We start from the raw sequence: 23,053 nt of genomic DNA on the forward strand, positions 1-23,053 counted from the left end.
AATAGTATATTTTAGGGTGCTCTCTATTACAGTGCTTTTATGGATCTAGAAATGTTTATTTTTGATGGTTCCTAGTAGCTGAGAGTTTTATTATAAAATATCTGAGCAGAACAATTTCAACACTGAGACTTTTAAGTGTAACGTCTGGGGTTATAAATGGAAGTTTTTAACCAACCTAAATCCTATTGATAATCCATTTCCCAGAAGACCTGTACTGATTCTTGATATATTCACACCTTGTTTCATTTGCTAAGTCTTATTTCTCTAGAACACGGGTCAACAAACTAATAGCCCATGTCTCTTCTTATAAACAGTTTTATCAGAACACAACCACATGCATCTGTTAGCCTATGGCTGCTTTCACTCTGTAAAGGCAGAGTTGAGTAGTTGTGACAGAGACTGTATGGTCCTCTGATACCTTGATAGCTTCAAGATGGGGGAGGAGTGAGACGTGGAGATCACCTTCCTCCCCACAAATACATCAAAAATACATCTACATGAGGAACGGCTCCTACAGAACACCTACTGAACGCTAGCAGAAGACCTCAGACTTCCCAAAAGGCAAGAAACTCCCTGGGAGGGAGCTGTGAAGGAGGAAAAGTTTCCACACAGTAGGCAGCCCCTTCACTGGCGGAGACAGGGGGTGGGCGGGAGGGAAGCTTTGGAGCCACAGAGGAGAGTGCAGCAACAGGGGTGCAGAGGGCAAAGCGGAGAGATTCCTGCACGAAGGATCAGTGCCAACCAGCACTCACCAGCCCGACAGGCTTGTTTGCTCACCTGCCAGGGTGGGCGGGGGCTGGGAGCTGAGGCTCGGGCTTCGGTCGGATCCCAGGGAGAGGACTGGGGTTGGCTGCGTGAACACAGCCTGAGGGGGACCAGTGCGCCACAGCTAGCTGGGAGGGAGTCCGAGAAAAAGTCTGGACCTGCCTAAGAGGCAAGAGACCATGCTTTCGGGATGCGCGAGGAGAGGGGATTCAGAGCAACGCCTAAATGAGCTCCAGAGACGGGCGTGAGCCGCGGCTACCAGTGCGGACACCAGAGACGGGCATGAAACGGTAAGACCGCTGCTGCAGCCACCAAGAAGCCTGTGTGCAAGCACAGGTCACTATCCACACCTCCCCTCCTGGAGCCTGTGCAGCTGCCACTGTCAGGGTCCCATGATCCAGGGACAACTTCCCCAGGAGAACGCACAGCGCGCGTCAGGCTGTTGCAACGTCACTCCGGCCTCTGCCAATGAAGGCTCGCCCCGCATCCGCACCCCTCCCTCCCCCTGGCCTGAGTGAGCCAGAGCCCCCGATTCAGCTGCTCCTTTAACCCCGTCCTGTCTGAGCGAAGAACAGACGCCCTCAGACAACCTACACGCAGAGGTGGGGCCAAATCCAAAGCTGAACCACAGGAGCTGTGCGAACAAAGAAGAGAAAGGGAAATGTCTCCCAGCAGCCTCAGGAGCAGCGGATTAAATCTCCACAGTCAACCTGATGTACCCTGCATCTGTGGAGTACCTGAATAGACAACGAATCATCCCAAAATTGAGGGGGTGGACTTTGGGAACAACCGTAGACTTGGGGTTTGCTTTCTGCATCTGTTTCTGGTTTTATGTTTATCTTAGTTTAGTACATAGAGCTTATTATCATTGATAGATTTGTTTATTGATTTGGTTGCTCTCTTCCTTTTTTAAAAAAAAATATATATTTTTCCTTTTTCTCCTTTTGTGAGTGTGTATGTGTATGCTTCTTTCTGTGATTTTGTCTGTATAGCTTAGCCTTTACCATTTGTCCTAGGGTTCTGTCTATCCGTTTTGTTTGTTTGTTTGTTTGTTACTATAGTTTTTAGCACTTGTTATCACTGGTGGATTTGTTTTTTTGTTTGGTTGCTCTCTTTCTTTTTTTGAATTACTTTTTTATTTTTAATAACATATTTTTTATTTTAATAACTTTATTTTATTCTTTCTTCCCTCCCTCCCTCCCCCCACTCCCTTCCTCCCTCCCTCCCTCCCTTTTCTTCTGAGCCGTGTGGATGCCAGGCTCTTGGTGCTCCAGCCAGGCATCAGGGCTGTGCCTCTGAGGTGGGAGAGGCAAGTTCAGGACATTGGTCCACCAGAGATCTCCCAGCCCCACGCAATATCAAATGGTGAAAGCTCTCCCAGAGATCTCCATCTCAACGTTAAGACCCAGCTCCACTCAACGACCAGCAAGCTACACTGCTGGACACCCTATGCCAAACAACTAGCAAGACAGGAACACAACCCCACTCATCAGCAGAGAGGCTGCTAAAACCACAGTAAGTTCACAGACACCCCAAAACACACCACCGGACGTGGTCCTGCCTACCTGAAAGACAAGATCCAGCCTCATCCACCAGAACACAGACACCAGTCCCCTCCACAAGGAAGCCTACACAACCCACTGAACCATCCTTACCCACTGGGGGCAGACACCAAAAAAAAGAGAACTATGAACCTGCAGCCTGCAAAAAGGAGACCCCAAACACAGTAAGTTAAGCAAAGTGAGAAGACAGAGAAATACGCAGCAAATGAAGGAGCAAAGTAAACACCCACCAGACCAAACAAATGAAGAGGAAATAGGCAGTCTACCTGAAAAAGAATTCAGAGTAATGATAGTAAAGATTATTCAAAATCTTGGAAACAGAATGGAGAAAATACAAGAAACGTTTAACAAGGACCTAGAAGAACTAAAGAGCAAACAAACAATGATGAACAACACAATAAATGGAATTAAAATTTCTCTAGAAGGATATCAATAGCAGAATAACTGAGGCAGAAGAACGGATAAGTGACCTGGAAGATAAAATAGTGGAAATAACTACCGCAGAGCAGAATAAAGAATGAAGAATGAAAAGAATTGAGGACAGTCCCAGAGACCTCTGGGACAACATTAAATGTACCAACGTTCGAATTATAGGTGTCCCAGAAGAAGAAGAGAAAAAAGAGGGACAGAGAAAATATTTGAAGAGATTATAGTTGAAAACATTCCTAATATGGGAAAGGAGACAGTCAATCAAGTCCAGGAAGCACAGAGAGTCCCATACAGGATAAATCCAAGGAGAAACACGCCAAGACACATATTAATCAAACTATCAATAATTAAATATAAAAAAAAATATTAAAAGCAGCAAGGTAAAAGCAACAAATAACATACAAGGGAATCCTCATAAGATTAACAGCTGATCCTTCAGCAGAAACTGCAAGACAGAAGGGAGTAGCTGGACATATTGAGAGTGATGAAAGAGAAAAACCTACAACCAATTTACTTTACCCAGCAAGGATCTCATTCAGATTCAATGGAGAAATTAAAACCTTTACAGACAAGCAAAAGCTAAGAGAATTCAGCACCACCAAACCAGCTCTACCACAAATGCTAAAGGAACTTCCCTAGGCAGGAAACACAAGAGGAGGAAAACACCTACAATAACAAACCCAAAACAATTAAGAAAATGGTAATAGGAACATACATATCGATAATTACCTTACATGTAAATGGATTAAATGCTCCAACCAAAAGACATAGACTAGCTGAACGGGTACAAAAACAAGACCTGTATATATGCTGTCTATAAGAGACCCACTTCAGACCTAGGGACACGTACAGACTGAAAGTGAGGGGATGGAAAAAGATATTCCATGCAAATGGAAATCAAAAGAAAGCTGGAGTAGTAATTCTCATATCACACAAAATAGACTTTAAAATAAAGAGTATTACAAGAGACAAAGAAGGACACTACATAATGATCAAGGGATCGATCCAAGAAGTAGATATAACAATTCTAAATATTTATGCACCCAACATAGGAGCACCTCAATACAAAAGGCAAATGCTAACAGCCATAAAAGGGGAAATCGACAGTAACACAATCATAGTAGGGGATTTTAACACCCCACTTTCACCAATGGACAGATCATTGAAAATGAAAATAAATAAGGAAACACAAGCTTTAAATGATACATTAAACAAGATGGAATTAATTAATATTTATAGGACATTCCATCCAAAAACAACAGAATACACTTTCTTCTCAAGTGTTCATGGAACATTTTCCAGGATAGATCATATCTTGGGTCACAAATCAAGCCTTGGTAAATTTAAGAAAATGGAAATCATATAAAGTATCTTTTCTGACCAAAATGCTATGAGACTGGATATGAATTACAGGAAAAAAATCTGTGAAAAATACAAACACATGGAGGCTAAACAATACGCTACTACATAACCAAGAGATCACTGAAGAAATCAAAGAGGAAATTAAAAAATACCTAGAAACAAATGACAATGAAAACACAACGACCCAAAACCTATGGGATGCAGCAAAAGCAGTTCTAAGAGGGATGTTTATAGCAATATAATACTACCTCAAGAAACAAGAAAAATCTCAAATAAACAACCTAACCTTACACCTGAAGCAATTAGAGAAAGAGGAACAAAAAAACTCCAAAGTTAGCAGAAGGAAAAAAGTCATAAAGATCAGATCAGAAATAAATGAAAAAGAAACGAAGGAAACAACAGCTAAGATCAATAAAACTAAAATCTGATTCTTTGAGAAGATAAACAAAATTGATAAACCACTAGCCAGACCCATCAAGAAATAAAGGGAGACAACTCAAGTCAATAGAATTAGAAATGAAAAAGGAGAAGTAACAACTGACACTGCATAAATACAAAGGATCATGAGAGATTACTACAAACAATTACATGCCAATAAAATGGACAACCTGGAAGAACTGGACAAATTCTTAGAAAAGCAAAACCTCCTGAGACTGAACCAGGAAGAAATAGAAAATATAAACAAACCAACCACAAGCACTGAAATTGACACTGTGATTAAAAATCTTCCAACAAACAAAAGTCCAGGACCAAAGGGATTCACAAGTGAATTCTATCAAACATTTAGAGGAGAGCTAACACCCATCCTTCCAAAAATCTTCCAAAATATAGCAGAGGGAGGAACACTCCCAAATTCATTCTACGAGGCCACCATCACCGTGATACCAAACCCAGACAAAGATGTCACAAATAAAGAAAACTACAGGCCAATAGCACTGACGAACACAGATGCAAAAATCCTCAACAAAATACTAGCAAACAGAATCCAACAGCACATTCATACACCACGATCATGTGGGGTTTATCCCAGAAATGCAAGGATTCCTCAATATATGCAAATTAATCAATGTGATAAACCATATTAACAAATTGAAGGAGAAAAACTATATGATCATCTCAATAGACGCAGAAAAAGCTTTCAACAAAATTCAACACCCATTTATGATAGAAAATCTCCGGAAAGTAGGCACAGAGGGAACCTACCTCAATGTAATAAAGGCCACATATGACAAAACCACAGCCAACATCGTTCTCAATGGTGAAAAATTGAAAGCATTTCCTCTAAGATGAGGAACAAGACAAGGTTGTCCACTCTCACCAGTATTATTCAACACAGTTTTGGAAGTTTTAGCCGCAGCAATCCGAGAAGAAAACAAAATAAAAGGAATCCAAATCAGAAAACAAGAAGTAAAACTGTCACTGTTTGCAGATGACATGACACTATACATAGAGAATCCTAAAGATGCCACCAGAAAACTACTAGAGCTAATCAATGAATTTGGTAAAGTAGCAGGATACAAAATTAATGCACACAAATGTCTCACATTCCTGTACACTAATGACGAAAAATCTTAAAGAGAAATTAAGGGAACACTCCCATTTACCACTGCAACAAAAAGAATAAAATACCTAGGAATAAACCTACCCAAGGAGACAAAAGACCTGTATGCAGAAAACTGTAAGACACTGATGAAAGAAATTAAAGATGATACAAACAGATGGAGAGATATATACCATGTTCTTGGACTGGAAGAACCAACATTGTGAAAATGACTATACTACCCAAAGCAATCTACAGATTCAAGGCAATCCCTATCAAACTACCAATGGCATTTTCCACAGAATAGAACAAAAAATTTCACAATGTGTATGGAAACACAAAAGACCCTGAATAGCCAAAGCAATCTTGAGAAAGAAAAATGGAGCTGGAGGAATCAGGCTCCCTGACTTCAGACTATACTACAAAGCTACAGTAATCAAGACAGCATGGTACTGGCACAAAAACAGAAATATAGATCAATGAAACAGGATAGAAAGCCCAGAGATAAACCCACGCACATATGGTCACCTTAGTTTTGATAAAGGAGGCAAGAATATACAGTGGAGAAAAGACATTCTCTTCAATAAGTGGTGCTGGGAAAATTGGACAGCTACATGTAAAACAATGAAATTAGAACACTCCCTAACACCATACACAAAGATAAACTCAAAACGGATTAAAGACCTAAATGTAAGGCCAGATACTATCAAACTCTTAGAGGAAAACATAGGCAGAACACTCTATGACATAAATCACAGCAAGATTCTTTTTGACCCACCTCCTAGAGAAATGGAAATAAAAACAAAAATAAACAAATGGGACCTAATGAAACTTCAAAGCTTTTGCGCAGCAAAGGAAAACATAAACAAGATGAATAGACAACCCTTGGAATGGGAGAAATATTTGCAAATGAAGCAACTGACAAAGAATTAATCTCCAAAATTTACAAGCAGTTCGTGCAGCTCAATATCAAAAAAACAAACAACTCAATCCAAAAATGGGCAGAAGAACTAAATAGACATTTCTCTAAAGAAGATATACAGATTGCCAACAAACACATGAAAGGATGCTCAACATCACTAATCATTAGAGAAATGCAAATCAAAACTACAATGAGGTATCACCTCACAGCAGTCAGAATGGCCATCATCAAAAAATCTACAAACAATAAATGCTGGAGAGGGTGTGGAGAAAAGGGAACCCTCTTGCACTGTTGGTGGGAATGTAAATTGATACAGCCACTATGGAGAACAGTATGGAGTTTCCTTAAAAAACTAAAATCAGAACTACCATATGACCCAGCAGTCCCATTACTGGGCATATACCCTGAGAAAACCATAATTCAAAAAGAGTCATGTACCACAATGTTCACTGCAGCTCTATTTTCAATAGCCAGGACATGGAAGCAACCTAAGTGTCCATCGACAGATGAATGGATAAAGAATATGTGGTACATATATACAATGCCATGTTACTCAGCTTCAAAAAGAAACGAAATTGAGTTATTTGTAGTGAGGTACATGGACCTACAGACTGTCATACAGAGTGAAGTAAGTCAGAAAGAGAAAAATACCGTATGCTAACACATATATATGGAATCTAAAAAAAAAAGGTTCTGAAGAACCTAGGGGCAGGACAGGAATAAAGACGCAGACGTAGAGAATGGAGTTGAGGACACAGGGAAGGGGAAGCTGGGACAAAGTGAGAGAGTGGCATGGACATATATACACTACCAAATGTAAAATAGATAGCTAGTGGGAAGCAGCCACATAGCGCTGGGAGATCAGGTAGGTGCTTTGTGACCACCTAGAGGTGTGGGATAGGGAGGATGGGAGGGAGACGCAAGAGAGAGGAGATATGGGGATATATGTTTACGTATAGCTGATTCACTTTGTTATACAGCAGAAACTAACACACCATTTTAGGGCTTCCCTGGTGGCGCAGTGGTTGAGAGTCCGCCTGCCAATGCAGGGGACACAGGTTCGTGCCCTGGTCCGGGAAGATCCCACATGCCGCGGAGCGGCTGGGCCCGTGAGCCTTGGCCGCTGAGCCTGCGTGTCCGGAGCCTGTGCTCTGCAACGGGAGAGGCCGCAACAGTGAGAGGCCCGCGTACCGCAAAAAAAAAAAAAAAACAAAAAAACCACACACACCATTGTAAAGCAATTATACTCCAATAAAGATGTTAAAAAAATCATCATAATAAAAGCTAACATTTAAGTGTTTGCTTTGTGCGAGGCACTGTGAATTTTTGTCTTATTTATTCCTCACAACAACCCTACAAAGCCAGAACTATCACTCTCAACTTTTTATGGAAAAGAAAAGAGAGACATGGATTAGGGTTACAGAGCCAGAGGATGGCAGAGCCAGGATTCAAACCAGGTCTAACTCCACAGGTTCTCGACCTGAAAAGGTTATGAAAATTCTCCCAAGGCTCTTAAGAGGAAAGCAATCAGAATTAATAATTTAGTTTAGGAGCATCTAAATGCTTCAGAATTTACAGTCAGGAGTTAATTTTTTTAAATCATCTCCCTTCATGTGAAAGATAACGCAGAAATCCCCTCCAAATAAAGTTTTCAGCCATTCACTAGAGAAATTATTTAAAACATATTTCAATTACCTTTAAACAGAGGACAAAAAATAGAAAGGGGCTATTTTTATTTGTATGGTCAGATGATACATACAGGAAGGAAATCAGATTAGCACACATGAACTACTCTGTCTGTAAACATGCACAGAGAAAATGGTTTGACTTAAACAGATAAAGCACCCATATTAAAACACTGGTTTTGTATTCCTTTTTGGAGGGTTATAGTGAATATAAAATTGAATTACCTGTCACTAATTTCTTTTTTTTAAATTAAGTAAGCAGATTTGCTAGGATGAACCAAACTACCCTGCTAAGAAACATGGCGCTTTCAAATTAGATAGTTAATAATCCAAAGGATAAAAAGAAGGAATATGGATTCTCATTTCACAACAGATGGAAACAAAAGTCTGATGTATTTTTTCTGATTCCTCCCTCACTGTGCTTTTATTTTGTATTTTTCAATGTAATTAATTAGGAAAAAAGAAGATAATGTGGACTAAATAAAAAATTTTACCAAAAAATGATCGGGAGGTGATAGGGGAACTGGGAGTTGATAAATTTGAGGAAGAATTAGAAAGAACGAACATTTCCACTCAGGATTATCTAGAGGTTATCAAAGAACAAACCACAAGGAAATGTAACATAAATACAGACATCTGATGAGAATTGAGAGTCAGATGACACTTAGCCAAGAGATCTACTGAACTGGTACCAAAAAAAAAAGCCTCACAACACACTATTCACCAAGCAACATTAGTATGATGCTCTGCAAAGTTTTTCTCGGTCCCCTCGGGTATTTAGTCATCCAAGCAGACCAGGTCTCTTTGGGTCTAAAATCATGACAGACATTTCAAGGTAGCTTGCCAGAAATGAAACCAAAAGGTCAACTTGCAGTTTCAGTAAGTGGCTGACAAGTTTGTTCAGTGAGCATTCCTCGGGTGCCCAAAGCACAATGCCACAAAAACATGGATTTCTGACAGAACAAGCTTGGTTCAAATGTTTAATATACTTGTTCAGGTTTAAGAGAGGTGACATAAAGAAACAAAAAAAGAATAAAATGAATTCCTAGGAACTGAATCCTAGGAATATACTTTAAGTATAATAGGGAAGACTTCCCTGGTGGCATAGAGGCTAAGAATCCGCCTGCCAATGCAAGGGACATGGTTCGAGCCCTGGTCCGGGAAGATCCCACATGCCGCAGAGCAACTAAGCCCGTGCGCCACAACTACTGAGCCTGCGCTCTACAGCCCGCTAGCCACAACAACTGAGCCCACGCGCCTCAACTACTGAAGTCCGCGCACCCTGGAGCCTGTGCTCTGCAACAAGGGACGCCACCACAATGAGAAGCATGCACACAGCAACGAAGAGTAGTCCCTGCTCGCTGCAACTAGAGAAGGCCTACATGCAGCAACGAAGACCCAAAGCAGCCAAAAATAAATAAAGAGGGCGCTTCCCTGGTGGCGCAGTGATTAAGAACCCACCTGCCAATGCAGGGGACACAGGTTCGAGCCGTGGTCCAGGAAGATCCCACATGCCGCAGAGCAACTAAGCCCGTGTGCCACAACTACTGAACCTGCACACCTAGAGCCCGTGCTCCGCAACAAGAGAAGCCACCTCAATGAGAATCTCACGCACTGCAATGAAGAGTAGCCCCCACTCGTTGCAACTAGAGAAAGCCATGCACAGTAATGAAGAACCAAAGCAGCCAAAAATCAATCAATCAATCAATCAATCAATATATAAATATTAGGAAGGAAGGGAGAAAGGAAGAAAGAAAGAATAACAGGGAAGCTTAATGATGAAACTCTGTAGCTAATCTGTTTGATTGTTAATAATCACTCTCCAATTTATTACGAATTTTATTTTATAAATTTTAATTTCCATGTATTGGAGTTTCATTTTTTAAAACACAAGACTTACAGATATATTTTATATGTGCATTAAAAAAATGGAAAGCAAATACAGTAAACCGTTAATAGCCATCATTTCTAGGTGATGAGATTGGATGTTTTGTATATTATTCCACAGCTTTACTAGGTTTCCATAATTTAGAGAAGTTCTCTTTTTCAGGATATAAAAATAATATATGTTCATTATAGAACATCAAGGTAACAGTTAAGTATAAAGAAGAAAATAAAAATGATATTGGATTTTCTATTTGAAGGCCATACCACAGAGAGCAGATTCTTACCAAAATAAGTTAAAATAATGCCCAGTTTTCAGTTTCCTAGAGAAATTATGACATTGTGAGCAGGATTTTCCAATCTTCTAAAATCAATTGTCTTCTTTTTCTTTCCCCCAAAGCAACTGGTAATTCAATGCATATATGGAGGTGAGAAGGAGGAAACTATGTCCTGGTTGGATTAAAAAAATCTTGGAATGCTTACTTGCCAGGGCACCAATTCATCACAGAAGGAAGCAGGAAACATGGACCTCAGGTCTCCTGAAAGAGGAGGAAGAGGTCTGAGGACATAGGGGCCCAGCAGGGCATTATTTAACAGCATGTCCAATGTCAGCTGGGCAGGCAAGTTGCTGCTTAAAGATGAATCGCTCCCTGGCCATGGTTTCACACTCCAACCAGATCTCAGGAACTACCTGGGGCCCAAAAGTAGAGATTTCTACATTTTGAATAAGATGTGCACAGTTTCATTACCACAGTAAGAAGCTAAAAGCAAAGACAGAATTAACTTATGTATCAACATGAGGAGATACATATTATACGCCACGAAAAGTGAAAAACTGTTGACTATGCAGACACATGAAAAGGTCTCCAGTAATAAAAGAACACCAAATATTATGTATATAATTACAATTGTGCACGTAAAAACTATTCACATACAATTATACGGATTGGAGGGGATATAAAATCCCCTAAGTAGTTGGGATGAGGTAGGGATGAGGTACTCTGGAGAACTTTACCATTTCTTTACCACTTTGTTTACTGAAAGAGCTCTGTATAAAATCAAAGTAATTTTAAAAGACCTTAAATATAGGTTAGGTAAGGAGACAGCTATAAGGAGAGCTGTGAACCTCATAAATCAAGCCTTCTTCCAAACTTCTAAATTCTATTGTGAAACATACTTGAGATTCAAAGAAAAAAATTACTCGCTGATCACGACACACAGTGACCACTTCAGTTTGGGAGTTCCTGGATCTTTCAGTCTGTTATACAGAATATCCACTAGGGGTCACCATTATGTTTAAATAGTGATGATGTTACAATGTTTATTAACAATAAGTTTAGACAAATTTTCATTTCTTCTACAACACAAAGCCTCCTTTCTCAATGGTCAGCATGTACACAATTTATGGTTCTCTGGCAGAAAGAGACATCACAGTCTTGCATGATTCTACTGTTTGAACATAATAACAACGATAACCTGGAAAAGAAGCTGATCTTTAGTATAAAACCATGCAAAATCTCCAAATCAGAAACATGGAGGAAAGCCAACCTTGGCTTCTTATCTTTCAACTCTGCCAATGATTAAACAGGAATTTTCACCTGTAAGAGTAACAGAGGGAAGGAGGATGTGCTCTGAGAACCAGCGAACATAATGCTTCAGCTTTTTAAGCAGACATGGTCACTGGTCTTGGGGCTGGTGTCAGAGAAGAAATATATTAAATAAGTGATCACCCAGTCAGGTGTATCTTTTACAGCGTGATCGGCGCTGAGAAGGAAAAAGACAAAGATCTCTGAGCCCACGTAATGAGGAATTTAATTTGTACTAGAGTTTCAGGAAGAGCCTGTTAAAAGGATAGGCTGATGCGGGCTTCAGCGTGGGGGTAAGGGTGTGGGGAGGGCTACTTTACACAGCAACGAGGTATTTGTATAAGTCCCGTGAGGGAGAAAAGCCTTGACAAGTCTAAGAAAGACTGGTGGGGCTGAAGCACAGTGAAAGAGGTGGAGTGAGACAAAATGAGGCCATAGAAGAAAAGCAGGGTCAGGTCACTTTTCCTAACCCATCGAGCAGCCTTTAAAGGGCTTTAGAAAGGGAATGACAGAATAACAATGATAATACAGTTATCAGTGATAATACAGGCTCTTTAAACTCATAACACCATCTGACAGATACCATAAAGGAGGCAGGACACCTATACCAGATTAAATTTGTTTTTCTACAGTGAGAGTGTGTCCATAATCACCTTGAATCATTATAAACAGAGCTTCCACTCCCAACTCCACGCTCCACCCTGGGTGAAGGTACCTTGAATCACTCAGAGACTCTTCCCTGGGAGCTCACTGAGGAGAGTTTTCCTCAGAAGGATGGGTGATTAACCTGCCTCGCTGCCTGGGGGAAGGGAGGAAAGAAAGAGTCCACATTCACAGTCTGGAAAGGGGCCATCTGCCTAGGGTAAACCTGAAGCTTCCTGGGCCACTTGGCATCAGGAAAATGGCTGTGCGTGGACTAAAAGAACACAATACTTAGAGCTTTGCCCTGAGAATCCAAGTGGGGTACCTTGGCTGAGCCGAGCACAGTGGGCTCCTTCCTCAGAGTGACTGATGCAGGACCCAGGGTTAGCAGTGGGACAGCATTGCTGGTCACAAGGTGAGGATCGGTTTTCAGTAGCGCCCCACGAGGCACTGAGGAGCAGCAGCAGACAATGGGGTTCTTCCCATTTGGGTGTGGAAGCTACACTGACCACCTCTCCTCCTGTACTACCTATATCCCAGGGGGTTCTTGCACAATTCAAGAGGAAAGAGGAGCCCCAAAAGACAGCGGACTTCCTTCCAATGAGGCATGTGGGTACCGATAAGATTGCAATGCATGCTCCAGTTCACAGCAACTATACAAGTGTCCAAACCTAGCTAATGAAAGGGCAGAACTGGGACTGGAATAAAAAATTCCATGTTCTTTCCATTATTCTGTGATCCTCACTTGGGAAGGAACTTTAAAATCAAAACGTGATAGAGAAAATACAATCAATCCCACCCCCAGCACACAAAGAGGCACTCTGTCTACTTAACATTTATATGGTTGGGAATGTTCTACAGCATTCCAAAATGCTGTTCTTGATTTCAGTAGCTAGTTTTAGGTTCACATCCCTTTGAATTTCCGTAATATTTTGTTTAGAACTTTCTTACAGTGCTTATTTCACTCTACCTTTTTTTTTTTTTTGCGGTACGCGGGCCTCTCACTGTTGTGGCCTCTCCCGTTGTGGAGCAGAGGCTCCGGATGCACAGGCTCAGCGGCCATGGCCCACGGGCCCAGCCGCTCCGCGGCATGTGGGATCTTCCCGGACCGGGGCACGAACCCGCGTCCCCTGCATCGGCAGGCGGACTCTCAACCGCTGCGCCACCAGGGAAGCCCCTATTTCACTCTATCTTTTATGATTCTCATTTGTGCACCTATCTTTCCTATTTTATAGTATAAATAAACTTGAGGTCAGAGGCTGGTCTTAATTCATCTTTTATCTCCTGCAGTAATTAGCTCTGGGTATTACACTGCAGGCACCCAAAATTTTAGTTAAAATAAAGAAATTAAGATCTTTTCTGTCTCCTCACTTCCACCAATGGGAGTGGGTGGCTGGGAAAAACAAAGACAAAAATGAAGAGATACCAACTTAAAGGATATGGTTAACTGTTAATCTGAGAAGGCTGCTTATTTGTGTATCTCTACGCCGCAAATATTTTATGCAAAAATTTGTGCCTCTCACAATTTTCATACAATTACATGAGGTCTGTAAGAATAACAGGATCACAGACTATCCTTGAGAGGAGTTACCAGAGTCTTTAGAGAGAGAGGATAAAACTTACAAGGCTTTCTTTTCTTTCATTTTCACTCGGTTATATACACATTTGCACAATCTCAAAGGCAGGACTGAACTCAGAAGACCTGGGACGAAAGGGGTGGGGAACAACTGGCAAGTACAGCATATGTACATACACTGGAACACTGGTGAGCAAATACCCTGCAGCAAAATAGGCAGCAACCACAAAAGGAATCCAAGTTTGGAAAGAACCTTTGGGCCACCAGCACTTCTTACCAAGACACGCTAGAAAATGCCAACACGTAAGCGTAATCATAAACTGACATGTCTTACCCCTAAAAGGGCAGCAGGTAAGGGCCCAGGGGAAAAATAATGTGGGAACCTAGCCCAGGAAGGAATATGTAAAAGGCGAGATCCTATTCTGAAGCAGAAGACAAACACAATTAAATGAAGTGAAAGACAGTAGGACAAAGTCAATGGATGAAGGAAGAAAAACAAATACACAAAGGTCACAGATGATCTCAAATACACAAAGACAGAATGGAATGTGTACATCAATGCCATGAAAAACAGAAGCTGCAGTAATATCCTAAAGCAAAGGATGTGGGTCCAAGAGAAGATGCCACCGTTGAACTTCAAGGGCAGTTTTAAATAGCGGAGAGTTGCAAAACAGAGCTGAGGCAGGGCTCATTCTCAGAACCACCCAAAGGAGGGAGGCCCCCCAGTTTCAACACTTTAATCAGGCTGTGGTAGAGACCATTTGATCAGCTTGTTGGTGAACAACCAGCAAATAAGGTACTGACGTCTTTGAGATCTTTTAGATTGATAGAAATGATCTTGGTACAAGTTTTGAACAATCCTTAAATAGAAACGTTAGGATAAAGAATCCCGATTAAACATGGCAGAATAACACATCTATCTATCCCCACTCCTTCCTAAAACACCACTAGAATGATAATAAAGGTCTGTAGCAGGACAAAGAAACAATCAGTTCAGGAAGAGACAGCATCAAGAGTTGTCTCTATAAACATAATAATAATAATAAAACAATGGATTAACTGTAAAAAAAAAAGAGAGAGAGAGAAAGAAAGGAAATGTAATCCTAGCAAACCAAGTGACTTAGCTGTGAATAATATTTACCTAATCAAAATAATGCAAACACTGAATGCTGACTTAGCAACAACAAAAGTAGTACATAGAACAGACAGCCCACAATGAGTATGAGATGGGAGATGTGAAGGAAGGGGTAAAGGGAAGGGGAGTGTGTGGTGTCCAGGTGGTTGGGGGAAGAATGTGTAAGAGAGAAAAATTCTAATCTTTTACCTACAGAGGTAAATGCCAGAAGAAACAGTTAAAACAGTTGAAAGAAGCTGTCTCTGGGGAAGAAGAGGACACTGCTTATTTTTGTTGTTGTTACAAACCTCGTAGTAGCATTTGACTCTGTAAAATAGATTCCGTAATCTCATTTAAAAATAAAAATTAAGTAAAGAGGAATGCTAATATTGATATAATGTTGTAATATAATATTGATGAGAATCAATACGTGCGCACAGTCTCTTGAGATTTAGAAGATCTAAATTAAAAGATCTATTGAAGGTAGAGACAAGTTGCCAGGACCAATCACTCTCCAATCTGTAGAGTCATCTGCTTTTTTCATTATCTGACACTTCCATCCTCACAGATGTTTACGAAAGGAAATATTTCTAAATTCGAAATGTTCCTTCTGTTTAGTTCCACAAACATTTATAGAATTCTACTATGTGCCAGGTACTAATGCTAGAAGCTGGGGACATGAAGAAATAATAAAAAAAAAAGAATGTTCCTGATTATAAAGACTTTAAGAGTCCAGTAGGGGAATAAGACACACGAACAAACCATAATCTATGGGACAGTCAGAGAGAGCTTTTTATAAACGCAGCGCAGATCATGGGAGTGGGGACTGTGATAAAGCTGGTCAAGGAAGCCTTCTTAGTGTTAGTGGTAGCTGAGCAAACCCCTAGCAGACTGAGGGAGCAAGCCAGGGGGTCCCAGGCAGTCTTGTCCAATGCCGGCTGCCTCCTGATGTCTTAACAGTACTTGGAGCACAGAAAGCACACAGTAAATACGTGCTGACCTGAGGTTCTGTCAGCAACCCAGGTATCATTAGAATAAACTCTTTTCTATTAAAACTATTTGGAATTAATCAGTTACTTGTATGCAAAACATCTTAAGGATCAGACTACAGGAAGTTGCCTCCCTGCACAAAACCTTCCATTTTCTTCTAAATCCAAGTGTGGCCAAGAGCTACTAATTTACAGAGGAGTTAAGAGTGTATGTGGTTTGAATAATCAATTCTTTGGGCCTTGACAAAAGAGAGTTCAGTTCTGGCCTCTTCTCCTTGCAAAGCTGCTAATAACTGAGGTGTGTGGGAAGCTTTATATCCAGGCTCTCGTAGCTTCCAAGCCACTGAAAGATGTTCTATGGGTCATTCCTTTCAAAGAGCATATGGCTCAGAACGAGGAGATATGAACCTGCCACATCCTCATTTCTCCCTTGCCTCTCACAGTGAGAGCATCTTGCGGCCCTGAGTATGGTTTTAACCTTTATCAAGATATGAATTTCATACGGCATGCCCTTAAATACCAGATAAAGTTTGGGTTTTGTAGAAACTAAAGAAACAACAACCAGCTCCAATGTTGACAGGTTAAAGTGATTTCCAAGGGTAATTTTGAGACATCAGATTTTTGTCATACAGTAAGTTTAGAATCTAACCCCTGTGATGTTAGTGAACAAAGCTATGTTTATTATTACCCCAAATTGTCCTTACTCAATTTCCACTAAGTATTTTCTTCAACCATGTGTTCTCTTCCATATTTCCCCATTTTCCCTGTTACATTGTTAATTTTTTTCTGAAGGTCCTATTTTAAAGATTTATGTAACATTTGAGAAAAGAAATCTAAAATATACATAAATATGCAACCTAAGGTCACTCCAAGTCAATTCTGTATGGAAAATCACTCACTAAATTTTTAGATAAGCATGTGCATGTAATTGTTCTAGCAGTACAATGCTGCAAGCAGTATTACTTTTTTCTTTCGAGAGAGACTGGTGGAGAATGTTACTTTTATATACTACACTCAAGGAGCCGCCCTCACAATGAAGCACACCTCACAACTGGAGGAAATGAAATCTAACAAGGTAACAGAAATAGTTTGAAAGAGGTTGAATCCCTCTAGAAGTAAGTAGGAAACTCCTACTAAAAGTGTTAAAATGACTTTCATTTCATTTAATCCTATATAAAGCATTAATACAATTCAGTAAGTTTAAAATCTGCATTAAATCCAATGCCATTAAAAAAAAAATCAAACTAAATGCCTTCTTCAAAATCTACAAAGACATACGGGGTAAAAATGTCAAGGTGTAATCTCTTCTTTTGCTACAGAATCCATACAATATAACCCAGCCCTACAAACAATCCATTTCTGGGAAAGACATGAATAGATTCAAGAACAAAGGTGGGAAAAGAAAGTGACAAACACAAATTGAGAGACTTTTTACCACTAAGAAAAGTCTCCCTTGAAAAGCTCTAGGGAGACAGGGCATTGGTTCTCCATACCAGCAACCATCACCTGGGAACCTGACAGAAATGCAAATTCTCGAATCCCAACCTGGACCTACTGAATCAGAAACCCTGAGAACAGGGTCCTGCAATCTGTATATGAACAAGTCCTCCAGTGATTCTGATGTAGGCTAAAATGTGAGAACCACTGATACAGAGTGAGATGTCAGGAGGGCTTGAGGTCTTGCCTTGGGAATTCCAACATTTAACACAGGAGAAGGAGCCTGCAAAGATGACTAGGAGCAACATGAAGAGAGGAGTAAGAAAATGAGGAGAGTGTCTCAAGAGGCAGAGTGGCAAATAGTACTGAGATATCACTTATGGCAGCTTCAGAAGGGACTGGAATGGGCTGAGAAGTGAGAAGGTGTTGAGAAAACAGGGATAGTAAATATAGACAGTTCTCAGCAGTCTGATCATAAAGGGGAGACAGACAGGGTAGAGACGGAAGTGGTCGACAAGGGAGGATTTTTTTTGGGCCATGCCACACAGCTTGCAGGATCTTAGTTCCCCGACCAGGGATCGAACCTGGGCCCCAGCAGTGACAGCGCCGAGTCCTAACCACTGGATCACCAGGGAATTCCCAAGGGAGGATTTTTTTTAAAAAAGAACAGTAATGAGTATGATGAACTTCTGGGGGAATAATCTGGTTGAGAGGGAGAGAGTGACAGTACGAGAGAGACAGGGAGCTGACTGCAGTGGCATCCCGAGGGGGCAGTGCAGCTGTCTGACTCAGCGGGAGGAGACTTTACTACTTACAGCATTTAGAATTGCTATCCATGGTGATAAGAAAAAGCCGACCAACTTTTTGTTGGTTTTATTACTGCTTTTAAAATTCCTATAGATACTGCACCCCTCACTGCCTGCACTGGGGTGGCCCACTCCCACTGCCCTGTCCTTGGTGTCACGGGACGATAGTAAAAGGTTTCTGAAAAGGGAGGAGGAGATGGGATCAAAAGCCCAGGTGAAAGGACTGCCCTTGGCTAGGAGGGACAGATCACCTCTTCAACCAGAAGGGAGGAGGTGATAAACATGATGGGCACTGATGTGGTGAGTTTGAAGTCTAATAGCAGGAAGGAGATGCCATCAAATGGCTTCTCTTCCATGAGGTCACATGCAAGACCATCCCTACTGTGAGATGCTATGTCACATTCTCTTGGCCTGCTGTAACTAAATGTCTGCTTCGTCATATCCATTCTCACTAAGCAACCTTCTATGTGTGATCAAGCTCCTCTCGTAGGCCTGCCGGTGGGGCAAGAATGTGCTGACCACACAGACTTGAATGTGTCTCAGTGGTTTCTCACAGTAAATTGATAAACTGGTTTTTGAACATGATTTGGTTTCTTTGTAGCCTGACAACAGATATGAGACAGATCATGGTCCTTTTTATAGTTACATTCCTTACTGAGTTATTTTCTCAGGATCTGATTGCTTTTGCACAAAGTGACTACAGTAAATCTCTGGGCCTACAGAGGCATGGACCAGATCCATAATTAAGCAGCCAATCAGAGGACTCCCCTTTTCTGCCATGCCTTGCTCAGCAAAAGCTGGCTTTTCATTAGCTGTCACTGGCCTGATATCCACCTCTTTTCTCTCAATTCATTTCTACATCCATCTGTTCATTAAGATATTTTAAACTGGCTATCACTGAATTGACCTACTAGTTTTTGCAGGGAGGAATTTCCAAGAATAATGCAGGAAGTAAAACAAGGACTTCAGTGAAATCGATTGGTATACCACCATTGCTCATTTATTTATTCCATTATCCATTCAACAAATATTTACAGACTATAAACCTTGTGCAAGGCTTGATATTAGAACCATGGGGGATCCAAAGTCCTCAAAGGATTATAATCCAGAAATAAAAGCAATTATTAGTTCCACAAAACACAGTCTTGTGGAAATGGACTCTAACTGACGGCAGGGGGGAAGTTAGAAATAAAGAAAAAACTCTTTATAGTAAAAGTGATTAAATAGAAACAGGCTATCAAAGGAAATTCTGGAGGCTGAGTAACTTTAAAAATATGATGACTTAGAAACAGACAGCCTTGCCTAGAGGCAAAGGTTCCAGCAACCCGCCTGGAATTAAGCACAGAAGTGACTCAGAACTTTCTGATATATAAAGAACACGCCAGTCTCTTTGCAGAAGGAATAAGTCAGGCTGTGAAATAGTTTAAAAGTTTATTTAGGGTTCTTACCCCCAAATGCTCAGGGACTGCAATCCTTGGGTTGCCTTGCAAACTAAATCTGTCCCTCCTTCTTATCTTTGCCCCACTTGCTCCTCTCCATTACAGTTCATGCTCAGGCATTTAAAAGATGCAGTTTTTCCATAACCTGGAATTTTCTGCCATTGAATCATGTCAGCTACGCATAGACACACTACCACTCAAGTTCTGTATAAATGATTTGATGACGTGGGGTATTTTAAAAGTGCCTACCACACAGCAGATGCTCAATTAAGATTCATTTCCTCCTTTCCTTCCTTCTGTTTTTTCTCTTCCCTGGTGAGGGAGGGAAAAAACAGGAACCAACAAAAAAGACAGGTCTCCTGTAAGACAGCATTCTTACTGAAAAGGTTTAAACCACTTCTCATTGCCTACCTTGTGTCTGCGGGATGTAAGGAGACAGGAGTTTTGACCTTTTCTTTTCATATCCCTTCTGTGTGATGTCCCCTAAAATAACAAGAACAGAAACTTAGGTTATGCATTATTCTTACTCTGTGGTTGTTCACTGTAGAAATAAAATTAATTACAGAGTGTTACAGAATTACTACATAGAGAGTAGGAAAAAAATGTATAGTTCTTTGCCAAGGATTTTGCTATGTGTGATTTCCCACAGGATTGGAGCTGACTTCTTGTGGAAAATTGCAGGGTTTGTCCCTACACCAATCTAGCAGAGCAGTATGCTGCATTCCATGTCAGAGATTCCCAAGTGCCTAGGGCACCCCTGTTTCCGTGGTATTTAAGATATACCAAAATGGAACGTGGCAAGGCTGGCAGACAAATGAACTTCTCTCCAAGGTTTTAGTTTGACCAAATGAATGCAATTGACTTGGGAGGTATTCAATTACATTGCTCTACAGAACCACATAAAAATCAAAAGTCCAGTTAAGGGGAGAAGTCAAGGTTCACGCACTGGGATGGGATTTTTGAAATGCACTTTTGCACCCTAGGATCTGTGCTGGAACTTGGAGCTGGAATTCCCATATCCTCTCCACTTGGTTCACTGGTTTGTATTATTTCTATTCATGTATGTCTTTTTCACAAGGTTAAATGAAAAAGTACATATACAATAAATGCAATAAGGATAAAACTGATTAATAGAGGAGAAACTCTGTGGCCGAAGAGTTCAAGAAATATGCTTGGTCCTAAAGAAAGGGTAGAAAATGGATGGGCAGAGAGCATGGTTAAAAGGACCAGGAAATGCAGCAGGAGAACAAAGGGACATTTAAGGGACAGTGAGTAATTCAAAGCTGGGGGAATAAATATATCTGGTGAATAAATATATGTGGTGGGGAGAAAAAAGCCTATTCTGATGGATACAGAGATTTGAAATCATGGGTGATGAACGTTAGATGTGTTGGCCTCAGCATCTGACTGATGGAGCAGATGGCGGAGAGGCAGCAGGGCTCACTGAAAGGCTTAAGCAGGCGAGTAACACTTGCATATCACAGAGTGCAGCAAGTTTGCTCTTCCTGAGGAGCGTGGAACCAAGGTAAAAGCCAGAGAGGCTAGTTCTTGCCCCAGTGCTACTACAGTGATCTGGGCTAGTAGCTTAAATTAAAGATAGAGGTAGAAGGGATGAAAAGAAGTGAATGGATTAAGAGAGACATTAGGGAGGAAGACTAGATAGGATTTGATGACTGGTTCAGTGTAGGATGGAGAAGGTTTTTGGCTTGAGCAACCAGGCAGATGGTCATGATATTCTCTGACAGAGAAATACAGCAAGAAGTGCATGTTTGGTGGGTTGAAGAAGATGAGAGTTGAGCTTAGGAAAGGGCTATGAGACACACAGGAGGAGATGTCCAATCAACAGTTGGCTACATGAATCTAGAACTTCAGAAAGAGATATTGATTTGGAACCATCAGGATATAGTTGAAAAATAAATCGATACAATCTCTGGAATAATCTGGCAATTTCTATCAAAATTCTGATTCACCAACTGCACTTCTAGGAATTTATTCAACGATAAAATTCACAGAGGTGCACAAAAATCAGTATAGGAATATTCCCTGACCCATTCTTTGTCATGGAAAAACTGGAAGGTCTCTAGATGCTTACATTATAGACCATCTGTATCAGTGGCTTTCAACTAGGAATGACTTTGCCCTCCAGGGGACAACTGACAACGTCTGGAGACATTTTTGTCACAACTAGAGGAAGGGATGCTACTAGCATCTAAAAGATAGAGGCCAGGATGCTGCTAAGCATCCTGCAATGCACAGGACAGGCCCACGACAAAGAATTAACCAGTCTAAAGTGTCAGTAGTGTTGAGGACAAGAAACCGTGATCCACATGATATTATGCAGGTATTCCAAATGTACTGGCACAGGAAGCTCTCTAAAATATATTAAGGGGGGACTTCCCTGGTGGCACAGTGGTTGAGACTCCACACTCCCAATGCAAGGGGCCCAGGTTCGATCCCTGATCAGGGAACTGGATCCCACATGTACGCTGTGGCTAAGAGTTCACGTGCCACAACTAAGGAGCCGACGAGCCGCAACTAGGGAGCCCTCCTGCCGCAACTAAGGAGCCCACGTGCCACAACTAAGGAGCCCACCTTAAGGAGCCCATGTGCTGCAACTGGGGAACCAGCAAGCCAAAACTTGAGACCTGGCACAACCAAATAACTAACTAAATAAAAATATTTAAAAACTTTTTAAAAATAAAATAAAATATATTAAGGGTAAAAGGCAAGTTGCAGAACACTAGGTATAATAGGAACTAATTTTGTAAAAAAAAAAAAGGTAATAGAAATGTTTGCATATATAAAGAAAATAGTCTAGAAGGCTATATATATACACATATATTAAATGTTTATCCTTGGGGGAATGAGATTATGGGGGATTTTCATTTGTTTTATATACTTTAACAGAGTTTGATTAAAAAAAAAAAAGCCTGAACGACTTGTATAATCTTGACAATAAAGTTTTTTTCATTAAGAATGAATAGTTCTGTAGATATATATTTGTTAACATAATAAGATGGTCAAATTATATAACAGGAAAAAAGGCAAGACACTAAACAGTTTACACAGTATATTCAATTTCTGGAATAACAACATTTTTCTACATACATGTATATGCACAGAAAAAATTCTGGATTTTTATACACCAAAATATTGAGTGGTTAGTTATGGCCTGCAAGATTATGGATTGGTTTTAGCTTCTTTGCAATTTTGCTTGCCTGTATTTTATAAGTTTTCTACAATGAGCATCCATTATTTCAAGAAACAAACATTTTAAAACTGCAATCATGACTACTTACTAGACTGTACAAATTT

The 23,053-nt window shown here is 40.7% G+C and overlaps 1 protein-coding gene across 4 annotated transcripts in view; it reads right to left on the bottom strand.

Annotated features, from left to right (window-relative positions):
- Positions 1-23,053, bottom strand: part of DIP2B (disco interacting protein 2 homolog B) — a 235,546-nt gene that overhangs the window by 95,314 nt on the left and 117,179 nt on the right. For 3 of the 4 annotated variants that reach the window (XM_060305618.1, XM_060305616.1, XM_030835082.2), the window contains exon 2: positions 20,150-20,221. The exons of the other annotated variant lie outside the window; for it this stretch is intronic. In XM_060305618.1, coding sequence (XP_060161601.1) covers positions 20,150-20,221 — 72 coding nt within the window. The remainder of the gene's footprint in view (positions 1-20,149; positions 20,222-23,053) is intronic. 4 annotated transcript variants of the gene reach the window in all.

Source organism: Globicephala melas, chromosome 10, assembly GCF_963455315.2.
Source record: "Globicephala melas chromosome 10, mGloMel1.2, whole genome shotgun sequence".
Lineage (NCBI taxonomy): Eukaryota > Metazoa > Chordata > Mammalia > Artiodactyla > Delphinidae > Globicephala > Globicephala melas.